This window comes from Vombatus ursinus, unplaced genomic scaffold (genome assembly GCF_900497805.2).
Source record: "Vombatus ursinus unplaced genomic scaffold, bare-nosed wombat genome assembly UNPS02014812.1, whole genome shotgun sequence".
Taxonomy (NCBI): domain Eukaryota; kingdom Metazoa; phylum Chordata; class Mammalia; order Diprotodontia; family Vombatidae; genus Vombatus; species Vombatus ursinus.
The window spans coordinates 53,446,874-53,473,197 of NW_020954590.1; the positions used below are offsets into that span (position 1 = coordinate 53,446,874).

Genomic DNA, 26,324 nt, shown 5'->3' on the forward strand with positions numbered 1-26,324 from the left:
TGGCGACGCTTGCTTGGGTCTGTTCGGTCTCCTTCTTGTCTGGGAGCCGGCGGGGAAGCGGGCGAGCGACGGTCCATGGCTGCGGCGGAGTCCGACAGTAGCCAGCGGCAGGTGAGGCCAGGCCCGGGAGGGTCCGAGAGGCGGAAGGGACCGGCGGCTCCGCTCGTTTGGCGGCAGGATGATACCTCAGGCCGCAGCCCGAGCCCCGCCCGGTCCCTGCTGCCGGAGGTGTGCGGATCCCGGCCCCGGGGCCAGGGCTTCTCCCCGCCTGGCCAGGAACGAGTTGGGCCTAAGCTCCTTCGCGGCTCAGGCTCTTTTAGCGCTTCCGTAAAACGGACGTGAAATGCATCCACACCCTCGCGTGCCTGCGCGTCCCTGTGCATCTTCGAAATTTATGATGCATGCTAATGCACGCTGGCTGAAACCAATGAAAATGAGGGTTGTCGAACCCTAGAGTTGCTATGCCAGAATCTGTATCAAAGGTGACAGGTATATGACACCTGTCATGGAGAGAACCCTTTCAAGGAGCCCACCCTAAAATGGCACTATTTTTAATGGGATTTTAGGGCTGGAAATAATCCTAAAGCACAGGTTCTGAATGCAATTAAGCCGTGTTTTGTTTTGCTTTTTTTTTGACAAATTTTTGTCTAAAACCTGTTTTGGTTTTTAACTTGTTTCAGATAGATGAAATTGAAGCACTTTCATCTATATATGGAGATGAGTGGTGTGTTATTGATGAAGCTACGAGAATATTTTGTATTAAGATTAGTGATAATTTAGAAAAACCCAAATGGACACTCTGCTTACAGGTATTTTTCCCTTTTCTTGCTAAGTTGCTGTGCTTTCTTTGTTATGTCTTTCCAGTTTTTTATGCTTTTTAAAAATAATTTCTCTTGCATGCTAAATTTTTTTTGTCAATTCTTGATTGCATGTGAATAGTCAGATTTCATTTTGTTCTTGAATGTTATGTTACCTAATGGTTTAAACAGTATACTCTAATAAAATGAGAGAAGTTGGATGATTTAACAGCATTTGCTTTTGTATTGAACCCATTATTGATTTGAAAGGAAACTTGAAAATCTCTTAGAATGCTATTTTGCTTATTAAATACTTTGCTTATTTTCAAGCATGTATTTATCAAAATTTGTTTTTTTATTTGGTGATTTTTATCTTATAATTATACATGTATAAATATTTACACAAATGTATAGTACATATAGTACATATGTAGTATCTTAGGAAAAGTTCTGTCAAATGTTAATCAGCCCTACTTCTCTTTATACCCTTGGCATTAAGCTAGGTTCTTCAATTATCCTTTAAATTAAATCCAGCTGATATTTATTAAGTGACACCTATGAGCTAGGCAACATGCTGAGTATTAGGAAGATAAAACAAAAAAACAGCCCTTGCTGTCAAGGAGGTCACATTGTGCTGAGTAGGTTGCAGGATGTAAACAGATTGATACTGGTAATTTGAGAATGAGGGAGAAAATGAAGATATTACAGAGATCATGAATAGAACAGGCTTGAGGGAAGCCAGGGAGCTGAGGGGTAGTGGTGAATTAGGAGTGCACTCTGGGGATGAGTTACTGCTTGGGCAAAAGCCTGCAGTCAGTAGATAAAGTGCTGAATTGGAAGAATAGCAAACAGATCAATTTAGATGGAGGAGAGTCAAGTATGGCACACCTGGAGTCAGGCTGTGAAGAGCTCTCGGTGACAGACTGAAGAGTGTGGTTTTGTGTTTTATCCTACAAACAACAGACTGACATGGTCAGACTTGTGCTTTTGATAAGATGGTTTTAGCAGATGTGTGAAGGCCAGGTTCATACAGAGGAGAGACCAGGATCTGGGGGTTCAGCTAGGAGACTTGCAATAGTCCAGACAAAAGATGATTTGGTCATGAGCAAGGTTGGCCGTGTAAATGGACAGAAAGGGACAGATTCAAGAGATCTCTTGAATGTTATGCTTTTCATCATATTATTTTCAGATGTCATTGCTTCTTTCAGGAAAGTAATTGACCCCTTCTCACATCTTCTTAAAGAAACGGCAACATATCAATAGAAATTGTAAACTCTTTGAGGTCACGGACTAAGACAGTCCTTTTTGTAGTTGTGGGATGGAGAATAGTACCTTGCACATAGTTGCCTTTAATAGATGTTTATTAAATTGACTACTCAAATAAAATTCTATTCAGAGGGGAAGGGAAAGGAGCAAGCATGTATTAAGTATCTATTGTGTTCCAGGCACTGTGCTAAGCACTTCACATATTTGTATCTCATTTGATACTCACAACAACCTTGTGAGGTAGGTGCTGTCCTGATCCTTCCATTTTACAGTTGTGGAAAATGAGGCTAAGAGATTAAGTGACTTCTACAGAATCATCACACAGCTAGTAAATATCTGAGACTGGACTTGAATTCATGTCTTCCTTACTCTAGGCTCAGATCTCTGTCTGCTGCCCATTATGCTCAGAGATGTAATGATAAAGATCAAGTTCATTGGTTAATGTCTAAAAAAGGGATGAATTTATTTCCCAGAGTTAGTAATTAAGGAATTTGACTAGTGCATATATTTTCATGTAATTTTTTGAGCCTTGATCTTAATAAAAATAAACACTTAAATTGCCTTACAGGTGATTCTGCCTTCTGAATATCCAGATACAGCTCCACCTATTTACCAACTGAAGTAAGCAAGGCTTCTATTTTCATTTTCTGAAATTATACTTAAATTGCTTTTTTAAAAGATTGTTTTCATGCATATGTTTTACAGGGGTTTGTATTGAAGATATTATTTAGCAATAGATGATAAAATTATGTAAACTTTATCAACTTGTAAAATATTGAGTTAGAAAAATTGAATGAGATAAAAGCACAGTCCAAAAAATATAATACAAACACAGAGATTAAACATGCAAAATAATTTTATTATCCTTGGAAATGAAAAATAACTTTCTTTAACCAACCCTAAATTAGTGTTGATTGGCTTTGAAAGGAGTTTGGCTTTACTTTAACAAAAAGATTAGGTTTAACTTGAGGTAGCAGGTTTTTTTTGGTTTGTTTGTTTGTTTTTGGTATGTGAGGCAATTGGGGGTTAAGTGACTTTCCCAGGATCACACAGCTAGTAAGTGTCAAGTGTCTGGTCTGAGACCAGATTTGAACTCAGTTCCTCCTGCCTCCAGGGCTGGTGCTCTATCCACTGCACCACCTAGCTGCCCCCAAGGTGGCAGTTTTGAGGTGGCAAGTAAAACAACTTTGAATTAAATCTTCATTTCCCCTTGGAAGAAAAATAGTAATCTAAAATTTGAGTTATTTTGGAAGCCTGGAACATATTGAGAATGGCAGCCAAGAAAGATAATTCTGGTCTAATCTCCACTGAATATCTAGAAAGGAGACCCTTGTCCTACTGTACTCTGCAGTGGTCTGACCACACATGGAGCACTGTGTTCACTTCTGGACTCCGTGTTTTAAGATGAATGTTGACAAACTGGAACATGTCTAAAGGGGGATGAACGGGATGTTGAAAAGATTGGAGACAGTGCTGTATGTGGGAGGAAGGAGTTGGGTACATTGAACCTGAAAAAGACGATTTGAGGGAACGTGATTGTTGTCTTCAGCTATGTGAAAAGTTGTGATGTGGAAGAAGAACGAGAGTTTTTTTGCTTAATTCCAGAGGTCACAGAGTAAAAATGAGATTAAAGACAGGCTTCAGCCTTATCAAAGGAAACAGCTTCCATGGAGCTTTTTAGGCAGAGGCTGGTGTAGAAGGAATTCTTGGTCAGGTATGAGTTGGACTAGATAGCCGCCAAGGTCCCTTCCAGTGCTGATCCCATTCTGTGATTTTGAGATACTGCCATAGGTACCATGTAAAGATATCTGTTATATAAGATAAATGCATCTGGAAAGTAAAATGAAAAGCCTTTGATTAAATTGATCTTTGTTCCCTAAAAAAAATCTGAACACAAAGTAATTCAGTGATGTGCTTCTCATTATATTTATTTAATTACAGTGCTCCATGGCTTACAGGACGAGATCGTGTGGAATTAGCAAACAGCCTTGAGGAAATATATATGTAAGCAAGGCATCATTTTTTTTTTTGGTTTGTTTTAAGAATCCTCTATTAATATTTGTTATTTATAGTGCATTCTTTTAAGAACTGTGGTATGTAAAAGTAATTTTAAAAACTGTTGTAAAACTACCTTCCCAGTAAGAATGATAAATATAGGCTTAATCTCTGATAAAAACTTGAAAGACAGTGGAAAAAAAGTCTTATTTTGCAATACTATCTGGTTGTCAGAGTATGATAATTAAATACCTAATATCTATAAGAACATGCTATGGGTAGTGAACATCAGTGAAGTTTTATTTTCTTTCATTTTGATATTTTTATGGATTTCACTGAAGCATGTAAGAATAGTTTATAAGTAATGCGTATGTAATAAATATATAAGAATATTTAGGCTTAGTGCCTTGAAAATAATAGGTACTTAATAAATGTTTGTGTGATAAAATGAAAAATAATTTTCCTTTTAATACTTTTATATTGGGCCATCAGATTAAAGTTCTATTGTTCTTCTAGTACTGTTGATAACAAATTAGCAACGCTTCAGAATATGGCACTATTTATAAACTGGCAAAGAGAGAAGACCAGGATAGAGTCTCAAGGACGGAATTTCAATTTTAAAAGATCGTTTGACTTTGTTAATCATGGGGCTTCATTAATCTTCATATCCATACAAACAAATATGCATCTACCGACACTCATTCAGGTATTTGTACTTAAGTATGGTATATAGTTATTAGATCCACCCTGGGTTACCAGTCTTGGTGATATCAGGAAAAAGCTGGAGAACTCAGCAGCTTCTGTAAAAAAAAAAAAAATAAAAAGCCCCATAAAGAGTACAACATAGAATGTTAGAGTTGGGAGAGACCATAGAGACCGTGGAATATAACTTTCTCATTGTATGCATGAGGAAGTAGAAGTGATTTCTAAGTTTCAGAGCTGTGATCCAAACTTCAATGAAATCTTTTAAACAACAAGAAGAATTTCCTTGGGTGTCATACAAAAGTCCTGTGTGATAGCAACCCTTAATCCCTGTTTGTTTAAAGAGTTTTTTGAGTGGGGTGGTATTTTATGAAATCTTTAGATATTTCCTAGAAACCAATACCACCTATTCGAAAGACAGTTTTCCTTGACAGAGTCATTTTTCTGTTGTGTGCTATCCTTGTTCCATCTACTACAAACAGAGGTCTTAATAAGCTGTTTTCATTGTCCTTAGGATTTATGTACAGCCTTAGCTCATTCTGATTTTGGTGCCTCTGACAACATTCTTAAAGAAGAATGCTAATTTTTTTTGTATTCATCCTCAACTATCTGCCTCTGCTTTCATTGTTTTACACATCTTTAAAAAATCTGAATTGATCAATGTATATCACTTTGGTCTCTTTTGATAGCTTCCTTTTCTTCATCATTGTGATTGTTTTTATTTTCAATTTTAGAATTTTTTTGTTGAAAGCTTTTTATGCTTTTTGCACTGTTTTCTCTTGTAGAGTTTTTAGCAATGAGATCTTAGCTCTTCTTTTTTTCCTAAACTTTTAATGAAAACCTGCTCTCCTAAGATCTAACATGTTTGTTAGACAGCCCAGCTTTTATCCTTCCTTCTCTTGCCTTCTAAGATGGAGCAGTGACTTGGCCTTACTTTTCCTACCATTTCTGATTCAGCAGTCAGTTCTTCAAAATCAGGTCCAGAAATGTACTCCATTTTGTCACTTTCTCTACTGTGTACAAACATGCCCACGTTTGTGAAAAGTGTGTAGCTCAGTACCTGTAATGTAGTAGGCGCTGTGTAAATGCTTATTTCTTTCCTCTTTCCCCTTTGATTACCAATAAAGGTTAATTTGAGTAAGGGTACTTGGAGGGTAGTGTTTGTGATATCCTCTTAGCAAATGGCTGATTTATAGCTACCTTGATCTCCTTCAGTCTCACATGTCCTGTATAGAGCCTTTTGAATAAGGTAGAGCCTGACGGTGTCTGGGAGGCCAGTCTTTTGGGAGGGTGTCCAGCTTGGGTCTGATGGAGGCTTCAGTGACTTGTCTCTCAGCCAAGCTTGAGCATCACTTGGGTACAGGTATAGTTGTAATCAGGATAGATACATATTTTTTCAGTGTGGATCATTCTAAGAGTTTCTTAGAATGCTTAATTAGAGAAAATTTAATGCCAAGAAGAAGGGATTACTGAACAAATGTTTCCCCCAAATATGTGCTGAGTTTCAGTAGGTGTGCCATAATAGCCCAGCCCCCACCCACAGAGGGGCAGTTTGTTATTGGCTCTTAGTGGCTTGGCATCTGGAAGGTCACAGAGAGGCTTGAAGCTGCCTCCTCTGCTGAGAAGAGTTGGAGGAACTCTCATGGAACACTGGATAATAAGCCTGGAGGTCTGACTGCCTGGGAACCATTCTTTGTTGCCAACTTGAATATTTCATTATTTCATGATTCCTAATATCAAAGAATACTCTGCTGTGAGTAACCTCATACTTTCCCTCCTTATGTAGCTAATCCCTTTTATATATCTAAATCATTTTTTAGGCAGGTGAATAAGCTGCAAATAACCCATGCTTTTTAGAAAATGATTTTATGGATGTCTTGTTTCTTATAGTTATTCCTACTATTTCTCCTTTACTCTGTCTCAGAGAGCAAGCTCACATAAAAAATAGTGTTTTTTAAAGAGGAAAAAAAAATCAACACAACTGATTAGCACATTGAAAAAGTCCAAAAACATGTGCAATGTGTAACCTGTCTCTGTGAAGTAGTGAATTGGAAGTGTCCTCTCATATCTCTTCATTTGAATCATACTTGAGCTTCATAATTTTGTTACATTCACTCTTGACTTTTTGGTGTATGGTCGTTTTTTCCATTTACATTATTATAGTCACTGGGCATGTTGTTTTTTTTGGCTCTGCTTACTTCACTCTGCGTCAGTTCATGTACGTCTTTCCATGATTCTCTGTATTCAACACATTCATCATATCTTACAGCACAGCGATATTCCAGTTACATTCCTTTACCATAATTTGTTTAGCCATTCCCCAGTTGACAGGCATCTTTTTACTATCCCAGTGCTGCTCTAAATAATTGGTGTATATGTGGGGACTTTATTCTTATCAATGACTTCCTTGAGATATAAGCCCAGTAATGGAGTTTCTGGTTTAAAGGGTATGAACATTTTAGTTATTTTATTTGCGTAATTCCTAATTGTTTTCCTAAATGATTATGCCATTTCATAGTTCCACCGCAGTATGTCACTGTGCCTATCATTCCACAACCTTCCAATATTGATTGTTGCTGTTTTTGGTCATCTTTGCTAATTTGTAGGGTGTGAGATTCCTAGGCTTATTCTTATTAATTTATTTATTTTTAATTTTCAACATTCACTTCCACAAGATTTTGAGTTCCATATTTTCTCCCCATCTCATATCTCCCCTCACCCCAAGATGGTATGCATTCTGAATACCCCTTCCTCTAATCTGCCCTCCCTTCCATCTCTCCCCCCTTTTCTTATCCTCTTCCCCTTCTGTTTTCCTGTAGGGCAGAATAGATTTCTATACCCCATTGCCTGTGTATCTTATCTCCCAGTTGCATGTGAAAACAATTTTTAACATTTGTTTTCAAAACTTTGGGTTCCAAATTTTCTCCCTTCCTCCCTCCCCACCCACCCTCATTGAGAAGGAAAGCAACTCGATACAGGTTATAGATGTGTAGTCATGCAGAACACTTCCATAGTAGTCATGTTGTGAAAAACTAACTATATTTCCCTTCACCCTATCCCACCCCCATTTATTCTATTCTCTCTTTTGAGTCTGTCCCTCCTCAGAAGTGTTTGCTTCTGATTACCTCCTCCCCCAATTTGCCCTGTTCTATCACCTCTCTGCTCTCTTATCTCCTTTCCCTCTATTTTCCTATAGGGTAAGATAGATTACCGTACTCAATTGAGTGTGTATGTTATTCCCTCCTTAAGCCAAATTCAATGAGAATAAGATTCACTCATTCCTTCTCACCTTCCCCCACTTCCCCTCCACTGTAAAAGCCTTTTCTTGTTTGTTTTATGTGAGATAATTTTCTGTTTCTTCTTCTCCCAGTATAATCCTCTCTCACCCCTTAATTTTATTTTTTAGATATCACCCCTTCATCTTCAACTCACCCTGTGCCATCTGTCTGTCTGTCTGTCTGTCTATCTATCTATCTATCTGTCTATCTAACTATCTAATTTTTTCCCTCCGACTACCCTAATATTGACAAAGGTCTCATGAGTTACAAATGTCATTTTTCCATGTAGGAATGTAAACAGTTTAACTTATGTCCGTTATGATTTCTCTTTCCTGTTTACCTCTTCATGTTGCTCTTGAGTCTTGTATTTGAAAGTCAGATTTTCTATTCAGCTCTGGTGTTTTCATCAAGAGAGTCCTCTTGAAAGTCTTCTATTTCACATAATGTCCATTTTTTCCCCTGAAGGATTATACTCAGTTTTGCTGGGTAGGTGATTCTTGGCTGTAATTTTATCTCCTTTGACCTCCAGAATATTATATTCCAAACCCTCCAGTCCCTTAATGTAGAAGCTGCTAAATCTTGTGTTATCCTGATTGTGTTTCTGCAATACTTGGATTGTTTCTTTCTGGCTGCTTGCAATATTTTCTGCTTGACCTGGGAACTCTGGAATTTGGCTATAGTATTCCTATGGGTTTTCCTTTGGGGATCTCTTTCAGGAGGTGATTGGTAGATTCTTTCAATTTCTGTTTTACCCTCTGGTTCTTGAATTGATATTCAAGGGCAATTTTCCTTGATAATTTTCTTCAGTGAGCTTTTGGACTTCCTTTTCCATTTGGCCAATTCTGTTTTTTAAGGCATTATTTTCCTCATTGGCTTTTTGGAGCTCTTTTGCCATTTGGGTTAGGTTATTTTTTAATATGTTATTTTCTTCAGTATTTTTTTTAGGTCTCCTTTAGCAAGCTGTTGACTTGTTTTTCATGATTTTCTTGCATCACTCTCTTTTCTTTTTTTTTTTTTTTTTGGTGAGGCACTTGGGGTTAAGTGACTTGCCCAGGGTCACACAGCTAGTAATTATCAAGTGTCAGAGGTCAGATTTGAACTCAGGTCCTCCTGACTCCAAGGCTGGAGCTCTATCTACTTCACCACCTAGCTGCCCTCCTTTGTTGTCTTTTCTGGTTGTATGTTTTGATCTTCTTTGTCACCAAAGAAAGATTCTGTGGTCTGATTTTTTTTTGCTCAGTTTGCTCATGTTCCCAGCAAATTACTTCAGTTTTAAGCTCTTTGTTAAGGTAGGGATTTCCTTCCAGTGTGGAGAATGTACTGTCCTAAGCTTCAGGGGTTTTATGCAGCTGTTTTCAGAGATACTTCTAGGGACCTGTAAAATTTAATTTCTTCCAAGGTGGTATGATTAAGGGCAAGGTGTTTACTCCTTTCCTGGTCTGTGCTCTGGTCTGTGAGTGACCACAAGCACTCTTTTCTGCCCTGAAACTGTGAGGAAGATTACCTTTCCACTGCCAACCACTACAAGCTCCGCCATGCCAGTGCTCCTCCTCGCCCCAGGACCGCTACCCAAAACTGTGACCCAGATCCAAGTAAGAGATTCCTGCTTCATTACGAGCAAAGAGATCTCTGCAGTCCCCCTCTGATCAGCCACTCGATGCCCCCTTTGTCCGTGGGCTGAGAGCTCCAGAAGCAGCCACCCTGGGACTGACCCAAGACTGACCCAAGCTTCTCTCTCACCGAGGTCTGATACACCTTTCCTACTGACCTTCTAAGTTGTCTTTGGCCTTTGTGGGTTGAGAAGTCTGGAAACCACCACGGTGATTCAGTCCTCTGAGGCCTGTCCCAAGTTCGCTGAGGCCTGGTATTTGCCTGTGCACCCACGCTGAACTGTGCTCCTCTCCCAGTCTGGCACAATAGACCTTTCCAATCAACCATCCAGGTTGTCTTGGGCTGGAGATTTGTTTCACTCGTCTTTTTGTGGGTTCTACTGCTGTAGAATTTGTTTAGAGGCATTTTTTACAGGTATTTGGAGGACTTTGGGGGAGAGCTCAAGCAAGTCACTGCTTTTACTACGCCATGTTGGCTCCTCCCACCCCCCCACAGGCTTATTTTTTGTGATGTGTTGATGGAGTGCCTGAAACATAGTAGGGGCCTAATAAATATTTATTGATTGATGTCCTAGTGTAAAAGAAGGAAAAGTAGAATCTACAGCATTCAGTTTTTTACTAGAATTCACTTTTTTCCCTTTTCATTTATTATGTTGCATGCAAATGTTTTTAACTAATGCAAAGAAGTTTATAGTGTCTTGAAAATAAAAGCAGTATGTTGGGAATTGTGCACAAAACCACCTGTAGTTTGATTCTGAAATTGTTTAATGTAAAATGAAGATTAAAAATTGAGGAGCCAAGTTAGACTAAGAATGGTCCATTACATCAGTTGTTGAAATACCAGAAAAATTCTGTTTAATTTACTTTGACCATATTCCTTTGTGTCCATTTTTATATCTTTCTTTGATTCCTTAAATATAAAAATACTGTTACAGTTAACTCAACCCATTATCTTTTTGTTGTGCCTATAAACTTGTATTTGGTCAAAGAGCTACCACCCAGGAAATATTCACAGAACTTGTTAAAGCACATCATTCTTCATTTCAGACAGACTTCATTCTTTGAATAAATTCTGTTTCATTTACTTTTCTTTTTCTCTGTAATAAAACTTCTCATCAGGTGTAAAGTCTTGGCTTGCTCACTTCTGGTAGCACGTAAGGTGATTTGTAAATTATTTATTTTCTTTAAGAATGGAATCCAGTCTTGTTCAACCTTTTAGTAACAATCTTGAAAAGCAGTTGAACTCCCCCTGCTGGTTATTTGATAGCAGTTACAAATAAGGTCTTTTAAATAGGTTCTCACAAAACAAAGAGAACCATGTTATTGTAATTTTCCTAAAAAATTGTAAAAGAAACAGATGAATTTTTAGTCCCAATGAAAATGACGAGTGCCTCTGAAAAAAAATAATATGGATGGGAAAATAAATTAAAATATGTTATATAGTCTATAATTTAATTTGATTGTACATAACAAATTTCATAACATATTTTATTTATATTAAAAGTAACATAGGACCTAAAGAGATCTCAGAACTATCTAGGCTAACCTGTACTTGAACAAGAACTCTCCATATAACATGCCTGACAAATGGTCATACCGTCTTTTCTTGAAAACTTCCACAAGGAGCACCTCACAGAGTATCATAAAATTTCAAAAATGAGATGTGAATATCATTTAGGTGATATTAATAATATTTATAGTTGTTAAATCTTTACAAGAAGAATTGCCAAAAGCCTCTTTTATATTCCTTGACTGAGAAATACCAGCAGTGGGAGCTTTATGCAAAGGAATCACAGCTAGTGAAGATAAAAGAACATAAATTAATTTATAAGTATAATGCAGTTTATCATGTAAAAACAATTTATTTAAAAAGAACTTTTTTTTGAATCCCCATAAAGAATTTGATAAGATGGATTGCATCTTAAATTTCGGGACTCTAAATTGCCTAAATTCTTACCATCATCAGATAAATATTATTTGGCATTCTATTTTTTTACATTTTAAAGATATTTAGTGGTACAAAAAAAGTACTTAATTACAGAGTTGCCATAATTAAATCTCAAACCAAATTTTATTTCTTCATATTAATAATGGGAAGAAAATTATAAAAATACTGTTTAAATTTAAAGTGTCTCACATTTTTCCATTTGTGATTATGATGGTATTGATGGAAAAACTGTTGAAGATAATGTAAGTAATAATGTAAACATACATAATGAGCAACACATCATTTTTCTCCTTTGTTGTTTCCATCCTGTGACAGTGATCTCCCTAAATCACAGGTCTGACTGTGTCAATTCCTATTCAGTAAATTCCAGTGATGCCTGATCACCACCTCCAGAATCAAATGTAAAATCCTCTATTAAGCATTTAGTCCTTCACTACTCCCTTTACCCCCTCATCCTCTACCTATCTTTTTATACCTCTCCCCTCCCCAGCCTCACCACTACTGCCAAGATCCCCTTGCTCCTTAGGTTGTAAAGATCCTTGAGTGCAGGTATTGGCTTTGCCTTTCTTTGTATCTCCTGTGCTGGTGTATACGGTAATAAATGGTTATTGACTGACACCATAGACTGATTATCATTTGTATTACTGCTTATGAGGTGTGATTATATAATGTTTTTTGTCTGACTTACTGACTACTGAAGACAGTTCCAAAAGAGGTGTTACCAAAACATTTTAAGGAATGGCACCATTATTGCCCAGGATCCCCAAGCCCTAGTGCCCCTGAAGTGGCAAAATAAATAAATGAACACATCTCTGCCTCTGTGGATTTTTTTTCCCTTTCTTCTCACTTTTAATCAGGGCAGGAGTCAAGTGCTGGTAATATATTTTCTATTTGTAAAGTCTCCAACCCCTCTTTCCATTTTTTCCAGGCACATAAAAACTAATTCATAAATCAATATGCTAAAGCATGCATCTAGTTTTCCAAAGAAAGAAAAGATACATTATTACATTTATGATAATAATAATTATAGCTAGCATTTATTAAGTACCTACTATGTGTCAGGTGCTTTACAGCTGTCATCTCATTTAATTCTCATAACACAGGGAAGTAGGTGCTATTATTTTCCTCATTTTACAGTTGAGGAAACTGAGCTCAATGACTTGCCCAAGGTCCCACAGCTAGTACATGTCTGAGGTTGGATTTGAACTCAAGCCTTCCTGACTTCAGTCCCAGTGCTCTATCTAATTGCCTCTTTGAAAGATGTTGAAAGTCTGTCAAAAAGGTTGAAAAATCTGCAGTAATTTTAATTTAATAGTGATACTCTAAAACTTCTGATAAGTAGATGGTAGTAATTAATTACTCAGCAGTTAAGCATAGTTCTTCACATTTGTGAATAATCAAGTCCTAAACTCAGATCTCTTCACTTAACTCCATCTCTTTGTCTACTTTGTAAAAGGGCTATAACATCTAAATGTCAGAATTCTAAAATAATACACTTTACATGTTTATTTCTGAAGCAAAGATTACATAATACCCACATAAGCCATTGTATGGAAGTCTTGTTACTATAGATTGTAAAACACCTACAGACTGTTAGGATTAGATGTGCTCAAATAATTTTCTTGAATATGAGAAGGAAGTATTTTGAAATAATTGGCTTACTTTTTTGTTTTGGATTTTTTTTTCAGACAGAACATTGGTGAAAGTATTCTTTATTTGTGGGTGGAGAAAATTCGAGAAATTCTAATAGAAAAATCTCAGCTATCAGAATCAGGTAGGATTTAAAATTTGACTTCAGTTTGTTTTTAATGTAATAGTGACTAAAAATTCACATAGGCCTCCAAACACAGAAGGATGACTGTCTGAATTACAACTTAAGAATTAGGAGAGAAGTTTCTATTGGGAAACTTATCTGCTTATGCCATTTCCTATGCTACTTACACACACACACACACACACACGTGTTCCTATGATTATTTCTAGCCGTATACAGTTTCATATTTCATCAATTTGATAGGCACTTTACAGAACATGCTATAAATTGCGTATCTTTTGACTACTAATAAAAACAACAAAAACTGACATTTGTGTAGCATTTTAAGGTTTGTTTTATGTACCTTATCATTGTTGATTGGTAATTTGAGCCTGTTAGATTTTCCTCAGTTCCGTCAAAATACTTGAATGTGATTTTTTGGACTTAGGTATTGTGTGAAAGAACAGAAGACTCTAGCAGTGTTGCTTAAAATAATTTGGGTTTGGAAAACTTGGGGGTTGAAAAATATTGATGGAAGCAAAAAAGATAGTAATTATTGAAAGGGGAAGAGTGGGAGGGAAAGGTTGTCAGAGTCTAAGATCTCAGGGCAAGGCAGGGTGGGATCCTTGGAATCCCCTGGCCCCCACCTTACTATAGCCTTGCCATTGTTGTTGCATCTGATAAGCAGCAGAATAGTAATCATGAAGCCCTGCACTTGAAGTCAGGAAGATCTGAGTTCACATCCTGCCTTAGGTACTGATTTGCTTTGTGACACTGGGCAAATCACATGGTTTCTACCTCACAGGGTTGTTGGAAGGCTTAAATAAGATGATGTATGTCAAACATTTTGTAAACTGAAAGCATTATAGAAATGTTATTATTGCCAATGCTTATAGACCTGAAAGTACTATATAAATAATGTTATTCTCAGTGCTTATCTTTTCTTCTCACCTCACTCTATCATTCTCTTCACATTGGTCAGCTTTCTTTATAGCTTGCTCTTGATCAGGAACAAAGCTTCCATAAAGTAGTCATCCCACTCTACTTATTGGAATCTCATAAAACTACCATTATTTTTTGTTTGTTTTATTTTAAGAAAAGCCCTATTTAGCTCTCTAGGAACTATAGAACTCCAAGGACCATGCTTTTGGAAATACTAAACTCATCATGCTACAGTGAAAAGAACACAGTGGCCATGGAGTCAGAGGCCCTGGGTTTAAATCCCACCTTTGCCACAAACTGCCTGTATGACTTTAGGCAAATCATTTAAATGCAGTTTCCTCATCAGTATAAGAGGGGGTTAGACTAGATGGTGTTTGAGATCCCTTCCATCTCTAGATGTGTGATCTTGTGTCAGCTCAAATCAGTTTCCTATTTCTAGAAAAAGAACTTTGGAAAACTATAGTGACTAATTTCAAGTAATATAATTGACATTACAGATATATATTTTATGGAATACTGTATTTGAATCTTTAATATGTGTTAACATTGTCAATTTCTAATGCCTTAACTAGAACCACTTTTCCAGTCTTTTTTCTGCTGACCGAAATAAGCTCATATAAACTGGAAAATTCTTTAATATGATTTTGTAATGAAATTTATAACCTTGTAGCAACTGGTAGAATTATTTTTAGTTGGGTTGAGGGTTGCAATGAGTAATTATGTAAGTAACAGTTCAAATATAAATTCCACAGAAAATCAGTAACAGAGCCAGCCTTAGCATGATGGTTATGTGCTACGAAAAGGAAAAAAAAAGATGAGGTAATTATTCTAAGTATTTCAGCCATTAGTGCTAATAATAAGTATTCACATCATAGCTATAGGTGCACATATTTTTAGTACTTTTAAGAAAAATGTATGATTAACTTAAGGCTGTCCTATTGATATGAATATTACTTTTGACTTTTTCATACTCTTTCAAAATTTCCCCCTGTAATGTTATAAAACATTTCTAGTTATCCTAGCAAGTGATTCAAAGTTCTCAAAGTAAAAAAAATTAATTTAAATTTAATTGTTAGGATTGTGCTATATCACACTTTTTGTTAGCAGTGGGAAATGGTTGTAAAATAAAAACACAACAGTAAAATCTAAAAATTGAAGAAAGGTTGAGAACCACTGATCTAGCATCCTTTGGGAATTGCCTTAATCTTAACTTAGCTGTCTTAAAATATTTTTACAGTTCCATAAGGCTTTTACCTAAATTCTACTTCATTAGCAGTTCTTTAAGTAAAGGTTTACTCTTATCTGTCCATGTTTCCATAATGATATTTTAAAATTTATTTGGATTTCATTTGGAAAAAAAAATTATTTTCTGTAATGAGCTTGTTTTGGAGATTTTGTTGGAAAATACAGAAATTACTTTGTAGAATAAGAGGAATAATTTATGAGAAGAAGAGCCTGGATAGCTCTTGTTGATTTTCATGTGTAGGCCACACACTTGAGTTAGTTTCAGCTAAGCCTGTTATGCACATTTACTGACTAATCATTGGAAACTAAGAATTTTAATGTCTTGTATGTATCCACCTAGGCCCAGACATAAACAAGAAAACTGAAGAGGAAGATGTTGACTGTGAAGATGATTATCTTTTTGATTGTCAATCAAAAAATAGAATTGAAGCCCTGGATTTTGTTATCACTGAAAGCCAGTCAGGTATATTGGCATGAATATTAAGTTTTTTGGAAAGTAGATCCATTGCATCATTATCCCCATCATCATAACTGACATTTATATAGTGATTTATTGTTTTGTAAAATACTTAATATACATTATTTCATTTGAACTTTACGACAATTCTACAAAGTAGGTACTGTTGTTGTTCCCATTTTACAGATTAGGAAACGGAAGCTCACTAGCACTTTGAAGGAGTGAGAAGGGTTATGAAGTAAAAAAAATTGTAGCAGGATAGTATCAAAACTCCAGAAATTTGAGAATCTCAGAGCTAAGCATTTTTAGGAACTTTATTATTCTTAACTTGGCAGGCTGGTTTTACATTAATTCATTACAATGTAATATTTTTGCCGTCTCATTAATTTTTTGTCTTAAATTCTTATTTCAATTAAACAACTGTCTTAATAGTGGTTTACTGTTATTTGCATCAGTTTCCAAAGTTATATTTTAAAATTTGTTTGAAAATCTATAGTTTCCATAATAAGTCTTTTTTAGCTTTTATTTGAAAATTTAGATAGGAATAATTTGGGAAAAATTAGTAGAACTACTAACGAATAGACAAGTTTAAATGAATTTTTATATGGTCTCATTCTCAGTGAAGTAGACAACAGTTAGTCTGTGGTCAATGTGGAGAATAGATGTTGTATGGGGACTCGAAGAAAGAGGAAAGAGTTTGGAAAGTGAGGTGGAATTTAGTGTTAATTAAGGTCCCCCCAGCCCTGTAGTATTTCTTAGAAGTTGAAACTAAGTACTTATTGAAGAAAATAAAGCCAGCCATGTTTTCACCATATAGATGTAGAAGAAGTACCACCAATCAAGCATGGAGTTCCAATCACTGACCGGAGAAGCACTTTTCAAGCACATTTAGCTCCTGTAGTTTGCCTTAAGCAGGTAAGGATACAGTATTAAAATTGATATTTCCTTTTTTATGCCAAAGTAATTAGAATGAAATTTAACTCTAATCTTTATTTTTACTTTTTATTTAATAGCTTTCCTATTAGATGGCACATTTTTAATCCATTTTTCCTACCTTAAGATTATTTTTGACTCATGCTATATATCCATATACACACACACACACACACACACATATACACACATATATTTATGTATTTATGCACTTGTCAAAGATACCTTAATCATTTAGATTTGCTTGTCTTTGGCTCCTTATCTAAACCTTGCTCTTAAATGTCTTCTAATTTGGAAAACACTTTATGTGCATTGTTAAAAAGCCATATAACATAGTACTCTGTAGAGTTTATTGTTTCAAAGCATTCTGTATTTTCATCTCGAGCTATTGCTTCTACTTAGGCAAATTACAGTCTCTTCAAGCCTTAGTATAATAGGGTTCAGTGCCCTGTCCAGGAAGACCTGAATTAAAAACTGGCCACAGACACTTATTAGCTTGGGTAACCTTGGGCGACTCATTTAACCTGTCTGCCTTAGTTTCATCTGTAAAGTGGGGAATGATAATAATAATAATACCTACCTCCCACGGTTGTTGTGTAAAGTACTATATAAATACTAGCCATAGTAATAATATTATTATTATGAGTAAAATTTGTACTGTGTCGTGTTTTCCGCTTGTAGGTGTCCAATAAATATGTTGATTTCATTTGATTTGACTTCAGAGATGGAATCGAAGATACCAACCTCAACTTCTCCATTCCAGACAATAGTACTAACCTTCTTTCCATACCCAATAAAAACAGAATAGAGAATATTTTAATCTAAAGTCCTGTGAGATCCTGCCTGGTTGAAATCTCAAGTAAAGTATCTGAGTTAGTAGAAAAATAATGTCAAAATGATGAAAGACTACCTCTAAACATTGAATACTTTTATTAGCATGACAGACTACAGTAAAATACTTTAAGATGAACTTGTTTCCTCGTTTGTTTATATAGCATTTACAATTATTCTTGTATGAGGTAAAAAATAATCATTTTTATTTTCAAGGTAAAAATGGTTCTTGCCAAATTATATGAAAATAAGAAAATAGCCAATGCCACCCACAATATCTATGCTTACAGGTGAGTCATAACCAGAACATAACACATATAATTGGTGAAAGGGGGTAGATCATTAAGGGCATTTCTTTTTTGTTTTGTTTTTTGTTTTTTGTTTTTGAAAGCCAGGCAAACTACCACAGATCTGAAACAGAATCATCTGTGTATGAAGTAAATGAAATTGCAAACAAACCAGAATTTCAATCATCAAAATCCAAATGAACAGACTAGGACAGTAAAATCTTATCTGTCTATAACCTTTAAGGAATGAGGCGGTTGGAAGAGTTGTTTACCATATTGTTGAAGGTTTACTCTCATCTCTCTGGTTTGCTTAACAACCTCAGATTTGAAAGTTGTATGAAAAACCGGGATTTGTTTTACATAATTTTTGTTGGAAATCTTTCTAAATATATTGCATACTTCCTTGACTCCTTAAGTAGAACTTACCAAATACCATTTAACCTCTATTTGATGATTTAATATCTTCATTATGATTATGAGCTATAAATATTGGTTTATTGGAAACCTGTGATTTCATCTGTGTTGGAACTGCCACCATATCAGTACTTTTGTAGTCTTTGAGATTTTCCCGAAGTGCACAGAGTTCAAGCGTCCTGCCTGTAGTCATGTAGCTAGTAAGCTAGCAAGGTTTGAACTCAAGTCTCCTGCATGTCCAGCACTCTCTCCACTGTGCCATGCTACTTCAAGAACTAGTTTCATATGGCAGTGTTAGACTGACACTGTATGCTTTTTGAGTTTTAGTGTCTTTTTTTGTAGATTGATTGTAGAACTGTCAGCTATCACTTCTTGCTGCTGTCAGTATACCCAATTCTTTCCTTTTAATTTGTTGCTTCTAATCAGCTGTGTTCTCAGTAGACTTTTCTAAAGTTACATGTGGTTATGAGAAGCAGGAAAGATCAGGAGTGGTATCTTATGTTTTTGAAGGTAACAGTAGCTTCATTAGCCTAAAGGAGGTACCTTTTAGTATCTACCTTATCCTGCTTTTTCATCATTGTGGGTATCCTTTCTGTGTTTGCATATCACAGCTCCTTGAGGCTTTAGCAGATAGTCTTCAGGAGTTGTCTGTCCAAGAAAGCTTGCCACCTGGAAACCAGCTTTTAGCTGATGATCCTCTCTGAATTGGATCTTAAATTGGTTATGGACCTTGAATGAGCTTGTACTTAAAACCTTAACATCTTAGCAGGACCTGACAGCTTGTATTCCATGGGCATAACCTTGAAAATCTAAGGATTTCTCCATGCTACAATAAGGCATCATAGTTATACTTTAGCAGAGGGATTATCCCTAAAAATATGCTAAATAGATTACTAATAAGAAACAGTGCGAAGTGAGTAATCCAATTTAGGGCTCCAGGTAAAATTATTTACAAACTAATTTGGAAACCTTGGAAACATTAGCCAGTATTGCAGTAATTATTTAATCTTGTTGAAAATGATATTTGGGGGCTCTAGAGTTTAACAGTAGTATATATGTTTGCAGAATATATTGTGAAGATAGGCAGACTTTCTTGCAGGACTGTGAAGATGATGGGGAAACAGCAGCAGGTGGACGTCTCCTTCACCTTATGCAGGTAGAAATAAGAGAAAACCTTTCTGAGCGCTGTACTTTCAGTATTCTCAGTACTAGAAAAGATGTATTGAGATAAAAGCAAATCAGTCTACTCCATCTCTAGTCTAACCTTTGAGTGAAGTTTTTTTTTTTTACATAGATTGAGTTATATTTTTGTTCCCTATAACTTGATAAAAAGAGGAAGAATACATTACCGCTCTAATAGGGACAGAAAACTAAAACTTATTCTCAGAATTGCTTTGAAATCCGTTCATGCAGCTGGAACTGATGCTCTGTGTGCAATTTACCAACTCTACTGCTGCTTCCTCTTTTTAAAATCTAAAGTTTTTCGTTTCCTCAGTTTCAATGAAAAAGTTATAGAACTCTGTTCAGAACCTTGAGTGAACTGAAAAACTTGGCATTTTATAACAATTTGAAAATGTGTCTTATGCTCAGCTTGGGAAAAATCAAAGTTTTTATGTTTCATAAAAATTTGGCAGAGAAAAAATGAATATTAATATGTTTTCTGAATATTCTGTGAAGAAAGATGAACACTCAGGATTTTAAAAGCATTTTTGATGTAGCTGTCCTTTGTCCTTTTAAGACTGATAATCTGTCCTTTTTCCTTTTAAATAGTTTTATAGAACAAAATTTTTGAATTTAATAAATTTCATAAGTGTTTTGTTTTTTTTATTTGAACTGAATTGAATTAACCTTTCTGGGCCTCATTTTCATTATCTGTAAAATGAGGAGGTTGGCCAGATGCTCTCTTTCTAGCTCAAATTTAATACCCCTTCTAGCTCAAAAATTGCATAATTCTGTATCCTGACTACAGGTCTCTTTGATTGCTAATCTGATCATCTCTCCACTCCCAATGTTATGCCTGCAAAAGTTAACTTCTAAATACTGTCATGCTGTATTTTATATGAACAGTTTTTTTTTTCTTTAAAGCATGTATTTATGTATGTAAATGTATAAATAATTGAGAGGCAGTCTGCTGTAGTGGATAGAGAGCTGGAACTTCAAAGTCAAGAAGAATGAATTTGAAGTGCATTGTGGACATATGCTAGCAGTATGACCCTAGGCAAGTCATTTACTAGGTCAGGGGCTTTAGTGAACTCTCTTAAAACTATAGATTGAAGGACACTTTTCAGTTTGCATTGTTAAAGGTAGTTTCTACACTGAGGAGTGCCCTGCACTGATGAAATCACAGATCCATCCTAATAACAAATAATTATATGTTTTTAAAAATACAGATTTTAAACGTACGGAATGTTTTGGTGGTGGTATCACGCTGGTATGGCGGTATTTTACTTGGACCAGATCGCTTTAAACACATCAACAACTGTGCCAGAAACATACTAGTGGAAGAGAACTATACAAATTCACCGGTAAGTTGTTATTGATAGTATCTAAAGATATCTTATCATGTCCTGTGAGGTTTGAAAAAAGCACAGTCAGAGAATTGAAACCTTTAAGCCATGTATTTTATTTTGTGTGGTTCTCAGGCCCTTTGTGGTCACAAATTCTTTAAGTGTAGAATCAAAAGTGGTGTGGTATAGTGGAATGTGCCTTTGCTTAGAGTGAAGCTTACTGTGTTACACTTTTACCATTAACTAGAAGAGTGACCTTGAGCAATTCACCACCCTTTTGAGTTTTACTTTTCTTATTGGTCAGTGAGGGAGTGGACCAGGTAATAGCTAAAGTCCCTTCCACCTTCAGAATCTGGATTTAACTATGTCACTTGGAGCTACCTTTTTTCCTGGAACAAGCTCTTTTTGTTTTTCCTATAGCAACTTGCCTTTTTGTGTGGAGGGATGTGATAACACTATATCTGCCCAAAATAGGTGTGTACCTACAAATAATCCCTTTCTGTTTTCATAAGCTTACTTTCCTTTTGGTCACACTGGTCTTGCAAATGGGATACTGCTACATATAAAAGATGAAGCCCTGGTTGTCAAGCCTTGATGATTTCAGCCAACTTCTGGTGTATCCCTGTTCCCCATCTTGGAATTGGTCTAGAAGACTTTCCTTTAGAGCTCTACCTCTAGGGCTTTTCATTATTCACTACTTGCTACATCTTTCCTGATCACTGACTGCCACCTCACGGCCAAGGAATACAACCTCTTGAAACTTCTTAATCCCTGGGTTCAGAGATTTGCTGCACCTTATATTTAACCACCTTTTTCTGCTCCTGTAATTACAACTGAGTATATTCCCTCCTGACTGTCTATTTCCTGTTAAAACACATTCCAAACCACTAGAGTGCATTTTCTAAGGTGATGTACAAGAGAAAAGAGAATGTACGGATTCAGAAATAATTCAGCAGGATAAGATAATTAAAAGTACATAAAAATAACTTTTGGAAGTAAAAGAAAACTACTAATCACCACACCAGACAGTGTCCAAGTTTTCTGACCTCTGACTAAAATTGCTTAGGCTTAGCTTTGTCTTCATCATCATTTTTAGGTTGGGAAGATTAATCTTGCTTGTGATTTCCACACAATTGTAAAATCTTTGGTTCCCAGAACACCCTCTGCTAAATTTGGATTGGTCTCCTCATTTCTCTGGCCCAAGCTTTTTGGTCCCTTCTACAATCCAAGGCTGACTATCAGCCACACAGAAAGCCCCTTGTTTGCTGGGGAACTTATGATGCTATAGTCATATTGTCATATTAATGAATTACTCATTTAACTGATTATCTATCCTCCCTCTTCCCTGAACAGAGAAGAGAAAGTAGGAACAACTAAGATCCACAATTAAAGATTATCCTATTATCCTCAAAACAGTATTCAGTACCCTTCTGACAGTACACAAATATGAACTACTTTATTGTAGAATTCATGTCTCCTGGCAATAACTTACTAATCTAAACGTACCAATATGACTTTTTTGTTGGAGTTATGCCATTTTACAGTTTAACTAGTACATATTGAACAAGTTCACTAATCACTTATTACTACTGTATTTTTTCCTATGGCTCTGAAAACCTTATTATTCCTACTAAAGCTTGTTACATATTAGGGTAATCAACAAAAATTCTTGGAAAATGTTGTGGAATCTAGAAAATATCTTCTTGGAAGTATAACTCGATTTTAAATATTTTTAAGAACACAAAAATGTGATCTTATAGATGCTTGTGAAAGATTATCAATGGTAGATAATCAGTGATAATTCTTTTCATGGACGTTCCACTTGAAAGGGAGGTGTGAGGAGTTTGTGGGGTTTTTATATTTTTATCTCTGTTGTCACCATCACTACCATCTTCATAATTGATTTTCATTAAAACTTTTTTGGTTTTGACCTAACCATGATTACCTCTATGATCCTTCAGTATTATGTTTTTTTGTAAAACAATGTATTCTGGAGGAAATTTGGTTATTTCAATTAGTCATGGAAAAAATGCTTGAGCCAGTTAATTTTTTTTTCTTATTTGTATTTTACCTGTGAGTTTTCCTTTTATTATAGAAGAAAATTAAGCACATTAGCATTCTGAAAAATTATGTATTTACTATGCCCTTGATCCATCTTCTTTGTTGAAGAAGACCATGTTGATTTTTGCCTTTTTCAGGAGGAATCATCCAAGCAGCTGGGAAAGAGCAAAAGAGTAAGAAAAGACAAGAAGAAGAGTGAACATTATACTTGAAAATTTAGCTTTTAGATACTTTTGTTCTGATTGTATCATTAATCATTCAGAAATACTTTCTGTAGGGAAGATCATTGAAAGACATACTTTATGACTACTTAACCCAGGAGTTCAAGGAAGCATGACATGGATGCCAGCCAGGATTTTCACTTATTTCTTGATTGTGCCAATTGCTCAAAAATGAATAACTTGTGTACTCTTATGTATTTGAGGATGATTCAGAAGAATTAATCAGACCTAATCATCACTGCTTTTAATTTTGGGAAGGTAGCAGTTGCTCTAAGTATCAAGTGAATTACCTGTCCTTTTGAAATTACATGTCAAGTGCCTTTCTTATGTGGCGGAAACTATCTTTGGAGAGTTTAAATACTTGATGTCTTGTCACCTGGATTCTTGTTGAGTTAAATGAATATTGTGTTTTACAATACTTTACAGAAAGTTTGAATGAGCTCCTGGAGAGCTACCTTTTTTTTTTTTTTAATTGTAGTTCAGAAAGCTCACTTTAGTTCGAGTGTGCATTTCTGAATAGTGTACATTTAGTGAAAACTCAGCTAATATCTATCAGTAGAAAAATACTAGAAGTGATCATTTGTTTAACTTAAAATGAATTATGTAGATGTCATAACAGACTTGGTAGAGAATCTGTGGTATTGAAATTCATAGAAGACATTTCAGATCTACATCTTGGTTTTTGTACCAGTAATGTAAAGCAGTAAAAGTGCACTATGAGCAGGCCTTTTTTCCTAATGGGACATGAAAATGCAGCATTCTATTTCTTTTTAAAATCTAAAAGTATTTTCTTTATAGTTTTCATTATGAAATTTAGAGTACCCTAGAAGATAGCCCCTAGTGAATGGGCTAGGTAGGGTTGAAATGGATCTGGTACCCATAAGTAATCTGTAGTTTTCATCAGTGGCATTCAATGTACTGTCCTTTTCTCTGCTTGGATACAAAATAAAATATTTAGTTAATAATTTACTAAGATTCCATACATTGAGGTTAGACAAGGTCTTGGATAGAAAAAGAGCAAATCTTTTTGACTGGAAATGTCACTGCTTTGTTGGATTTGTGATTCCATAAGTATATAGGTGTTCTATCCGTGGGGCAAATAGCAACCCATCCATGACTTCCTCACATGTACCATTGTTTATTTCATTCAGTAAATTCCTAGCCTAATACACTGAACACCTTCCTCTATAAAAGGGGTTCTTAGATTTCTGGGGGTCCACTAAAATTTAAAAGGGAAAAAAATTACATCTTTATTTAAGTATAACTAGTTAAAACCTTGGTAATCAGTCCTAAGTATTTTATATATTTAAAAACATTATTTTGAGAAAGGATCTATGGGCTTTACCAGACTGTCAAAGGGTTCCATGACACAAAAAGGGTTAAGAAACCTTGCTCTTGATCTTGTAATAGTTTATGGATGCTAGTTCAATATTGCAGGACAGCTAAGTGTCTCAGTAGATGGAGTGCCGGGCCTAGAGTCAGGAAGACCCGAGTTCATATCTGACCTCAGACACTTATCAGCTGTGTGACCCTGGGCAAGTCACTTAACCCTATTTACCTCAGTTCCTCATTTGTAAAATGAACTAAAGAAGGAAATGGTAAACCACTCTAGTATTTTTGCCAAGAAAACCCCAAATGGGGTCATGAAGAGTTGGGCGTGATTGCAATGATTGAACAACTCAACAAGTGCAACATTTGGACTGTCTGTTATCCCTTGCTTTTGCTACATGACCACCTCCTTTTCTGGTTATGAGTGTGCTTGATTATGTTTTTTATAAAACTTCCTACATGCAAGTCATTTTTGGTAACACACCGTAGCCAAGGGAGAAACTGTGTACTTTGTCCTTTGAATCACCTGCAATTTAAATTCAAAAACATACAGCATTACTAGGAAAATACTGATGTTGAAACAGCGATTTTTTTGTGTGTGTCAGGGAGCATCTGGATATCATTGAAAGTACTTTATGTTTTCTCAAGTTTAGTCCAGCCCACTTTCCTCTTCCTTTTTGCTTCTGGGCTCAGCTAATTGTCCATCTATAGTGCTTACCTAAGAAATACATAATCAGTTGCCCATTCATCTGGGAACATAAGTGCTTCGTCTGTTTTTTTCTTATCGGAATAAAAGGAATAAATATCAATCTTAGTATTACTTATCATTAAATTTTAAAATTTCTTCCCTGGTTTATAAGCTTTCAGTTTATGTTACCTTTTTGACAGTAACTCAAGGCCTTTGAAATATGATAACAAATAAATGACTCTTAATCACTTATGCTAATGAGAAAGAGCATTGTCAGAGATAGTAAAATATCTACCCTTAATTTTCCTTGAAGCGGAAACAGCAGATGAGGCAAAGGAGAGATTGGGAGGCAATTCTGAAAAAACTGGAGATGAAAGAAGTGAACTCTGGCACCTTCTTCTGCCCTGTTCTTGGAGAGGTTCACTTTTGTTCCTTTTACCAGTGAACCATGAGATTGTATAGAATGCAATATAGAGAGATAAGGAGAAAGATATATCTTATGTATGATATACGTATCTTACATAGATCTCTGTCTCTATCTATGGGTGAGGAAAATGGTGGCTTCCTTATGCCACTATTAGGTTGTTGAAAATCCTGGAAAGAATATCAGAGGGATTTGGAAGAAGAGGAAGTTATCATCACTTTATCTTCTATATCTGCAGTGGGAATAATTTAGGTAGTAGCTGGGAGTGATAGAAAAACAGTAAAATATTTCAGTGGCAGTAGGTAGAGTCAGGCAGTAAAGATTGACACCATAAAAAAAAGGGAAATTACAAAATCTTTGTTGAAAGTCCATTTGGGGAAAATAGGAAGAGAAACTCAAAGGATTGTTTAATTTAGAATTTAATCTGTCTACCTACTTACTGTAGCCTTTTTTTTTCTTAATAGTATTTTATTTTTTCCAATTAAGATCGTTTTCAGCATTTCATTTTTGTAAGGTTTTGTGTTAAAAATTTTTCTCCCTCCCTTTCCTCCCCCCTCCCCAAGACAGCAAGTAATCTGATATAGGTTATACATATACAATCATGTTAAATATATTTCCACATTAGTCATATTGTGA

At 35.7% G+C, this 26,324-nt stretch overlaps 1 protein-coding gene across 1 annotated transcript; it reads left to right on the forward strand.

Annotated features, from left to right (window-relative positions):
• Positions 1–24,787, forward strand: LOC114053722 (protein IMPACT-like). Its single transcript, XM_027876852.1, has 11 exons — positions 1–111; positions 681–809; positions 2,632–2,684; positions 4,005–4,067; positions 13,285–13,370; positions 15,877–15,999; positions 16,811–16,908; positions 17,974–18,047; positions 19,524–19,614; positions 20,849–20,983; positions 23,164–24,787. Exons 1-11 carry the CDS (start codon positions 76–78, stop codon positions 23,236–23,238), a joined length of 963 nt encoding a protein of 320 aa, XP_027732653.1. The 5' UTR covers positions 1–75; the 3' UTR covers positions 23,239–24,787.
• Positions 24,788–26,324: the final 1,537 nt, after the last annotated feature.

What these genes read in the sequence shown, in the direction of transcription:
- LOC114053722 (XM_027876852.1), top strand. Translation starts at nt 76, where the DNA reads ATGGCTGCGGCGGAGTCCGACAGTAGCCAGCGGCAG. An exon ending in CACAATATCTATGCTTACAG is followed by an intron (nt 18,048 to 19,523) that starts GTGAGTCATAAC and finishes ATATGTTTGCAG; the next exon opens with AATATATTGTGAAGATAGGC. An exon ending in AGAACTATACAAATTCACCG is followed by an intron (nt 20,984 to 23,163) that starts GTAAGTTGTTAT and finishes TGCCTTTTTCAG; the next exon opens with GAGGAATCATCCAAGCAGCT.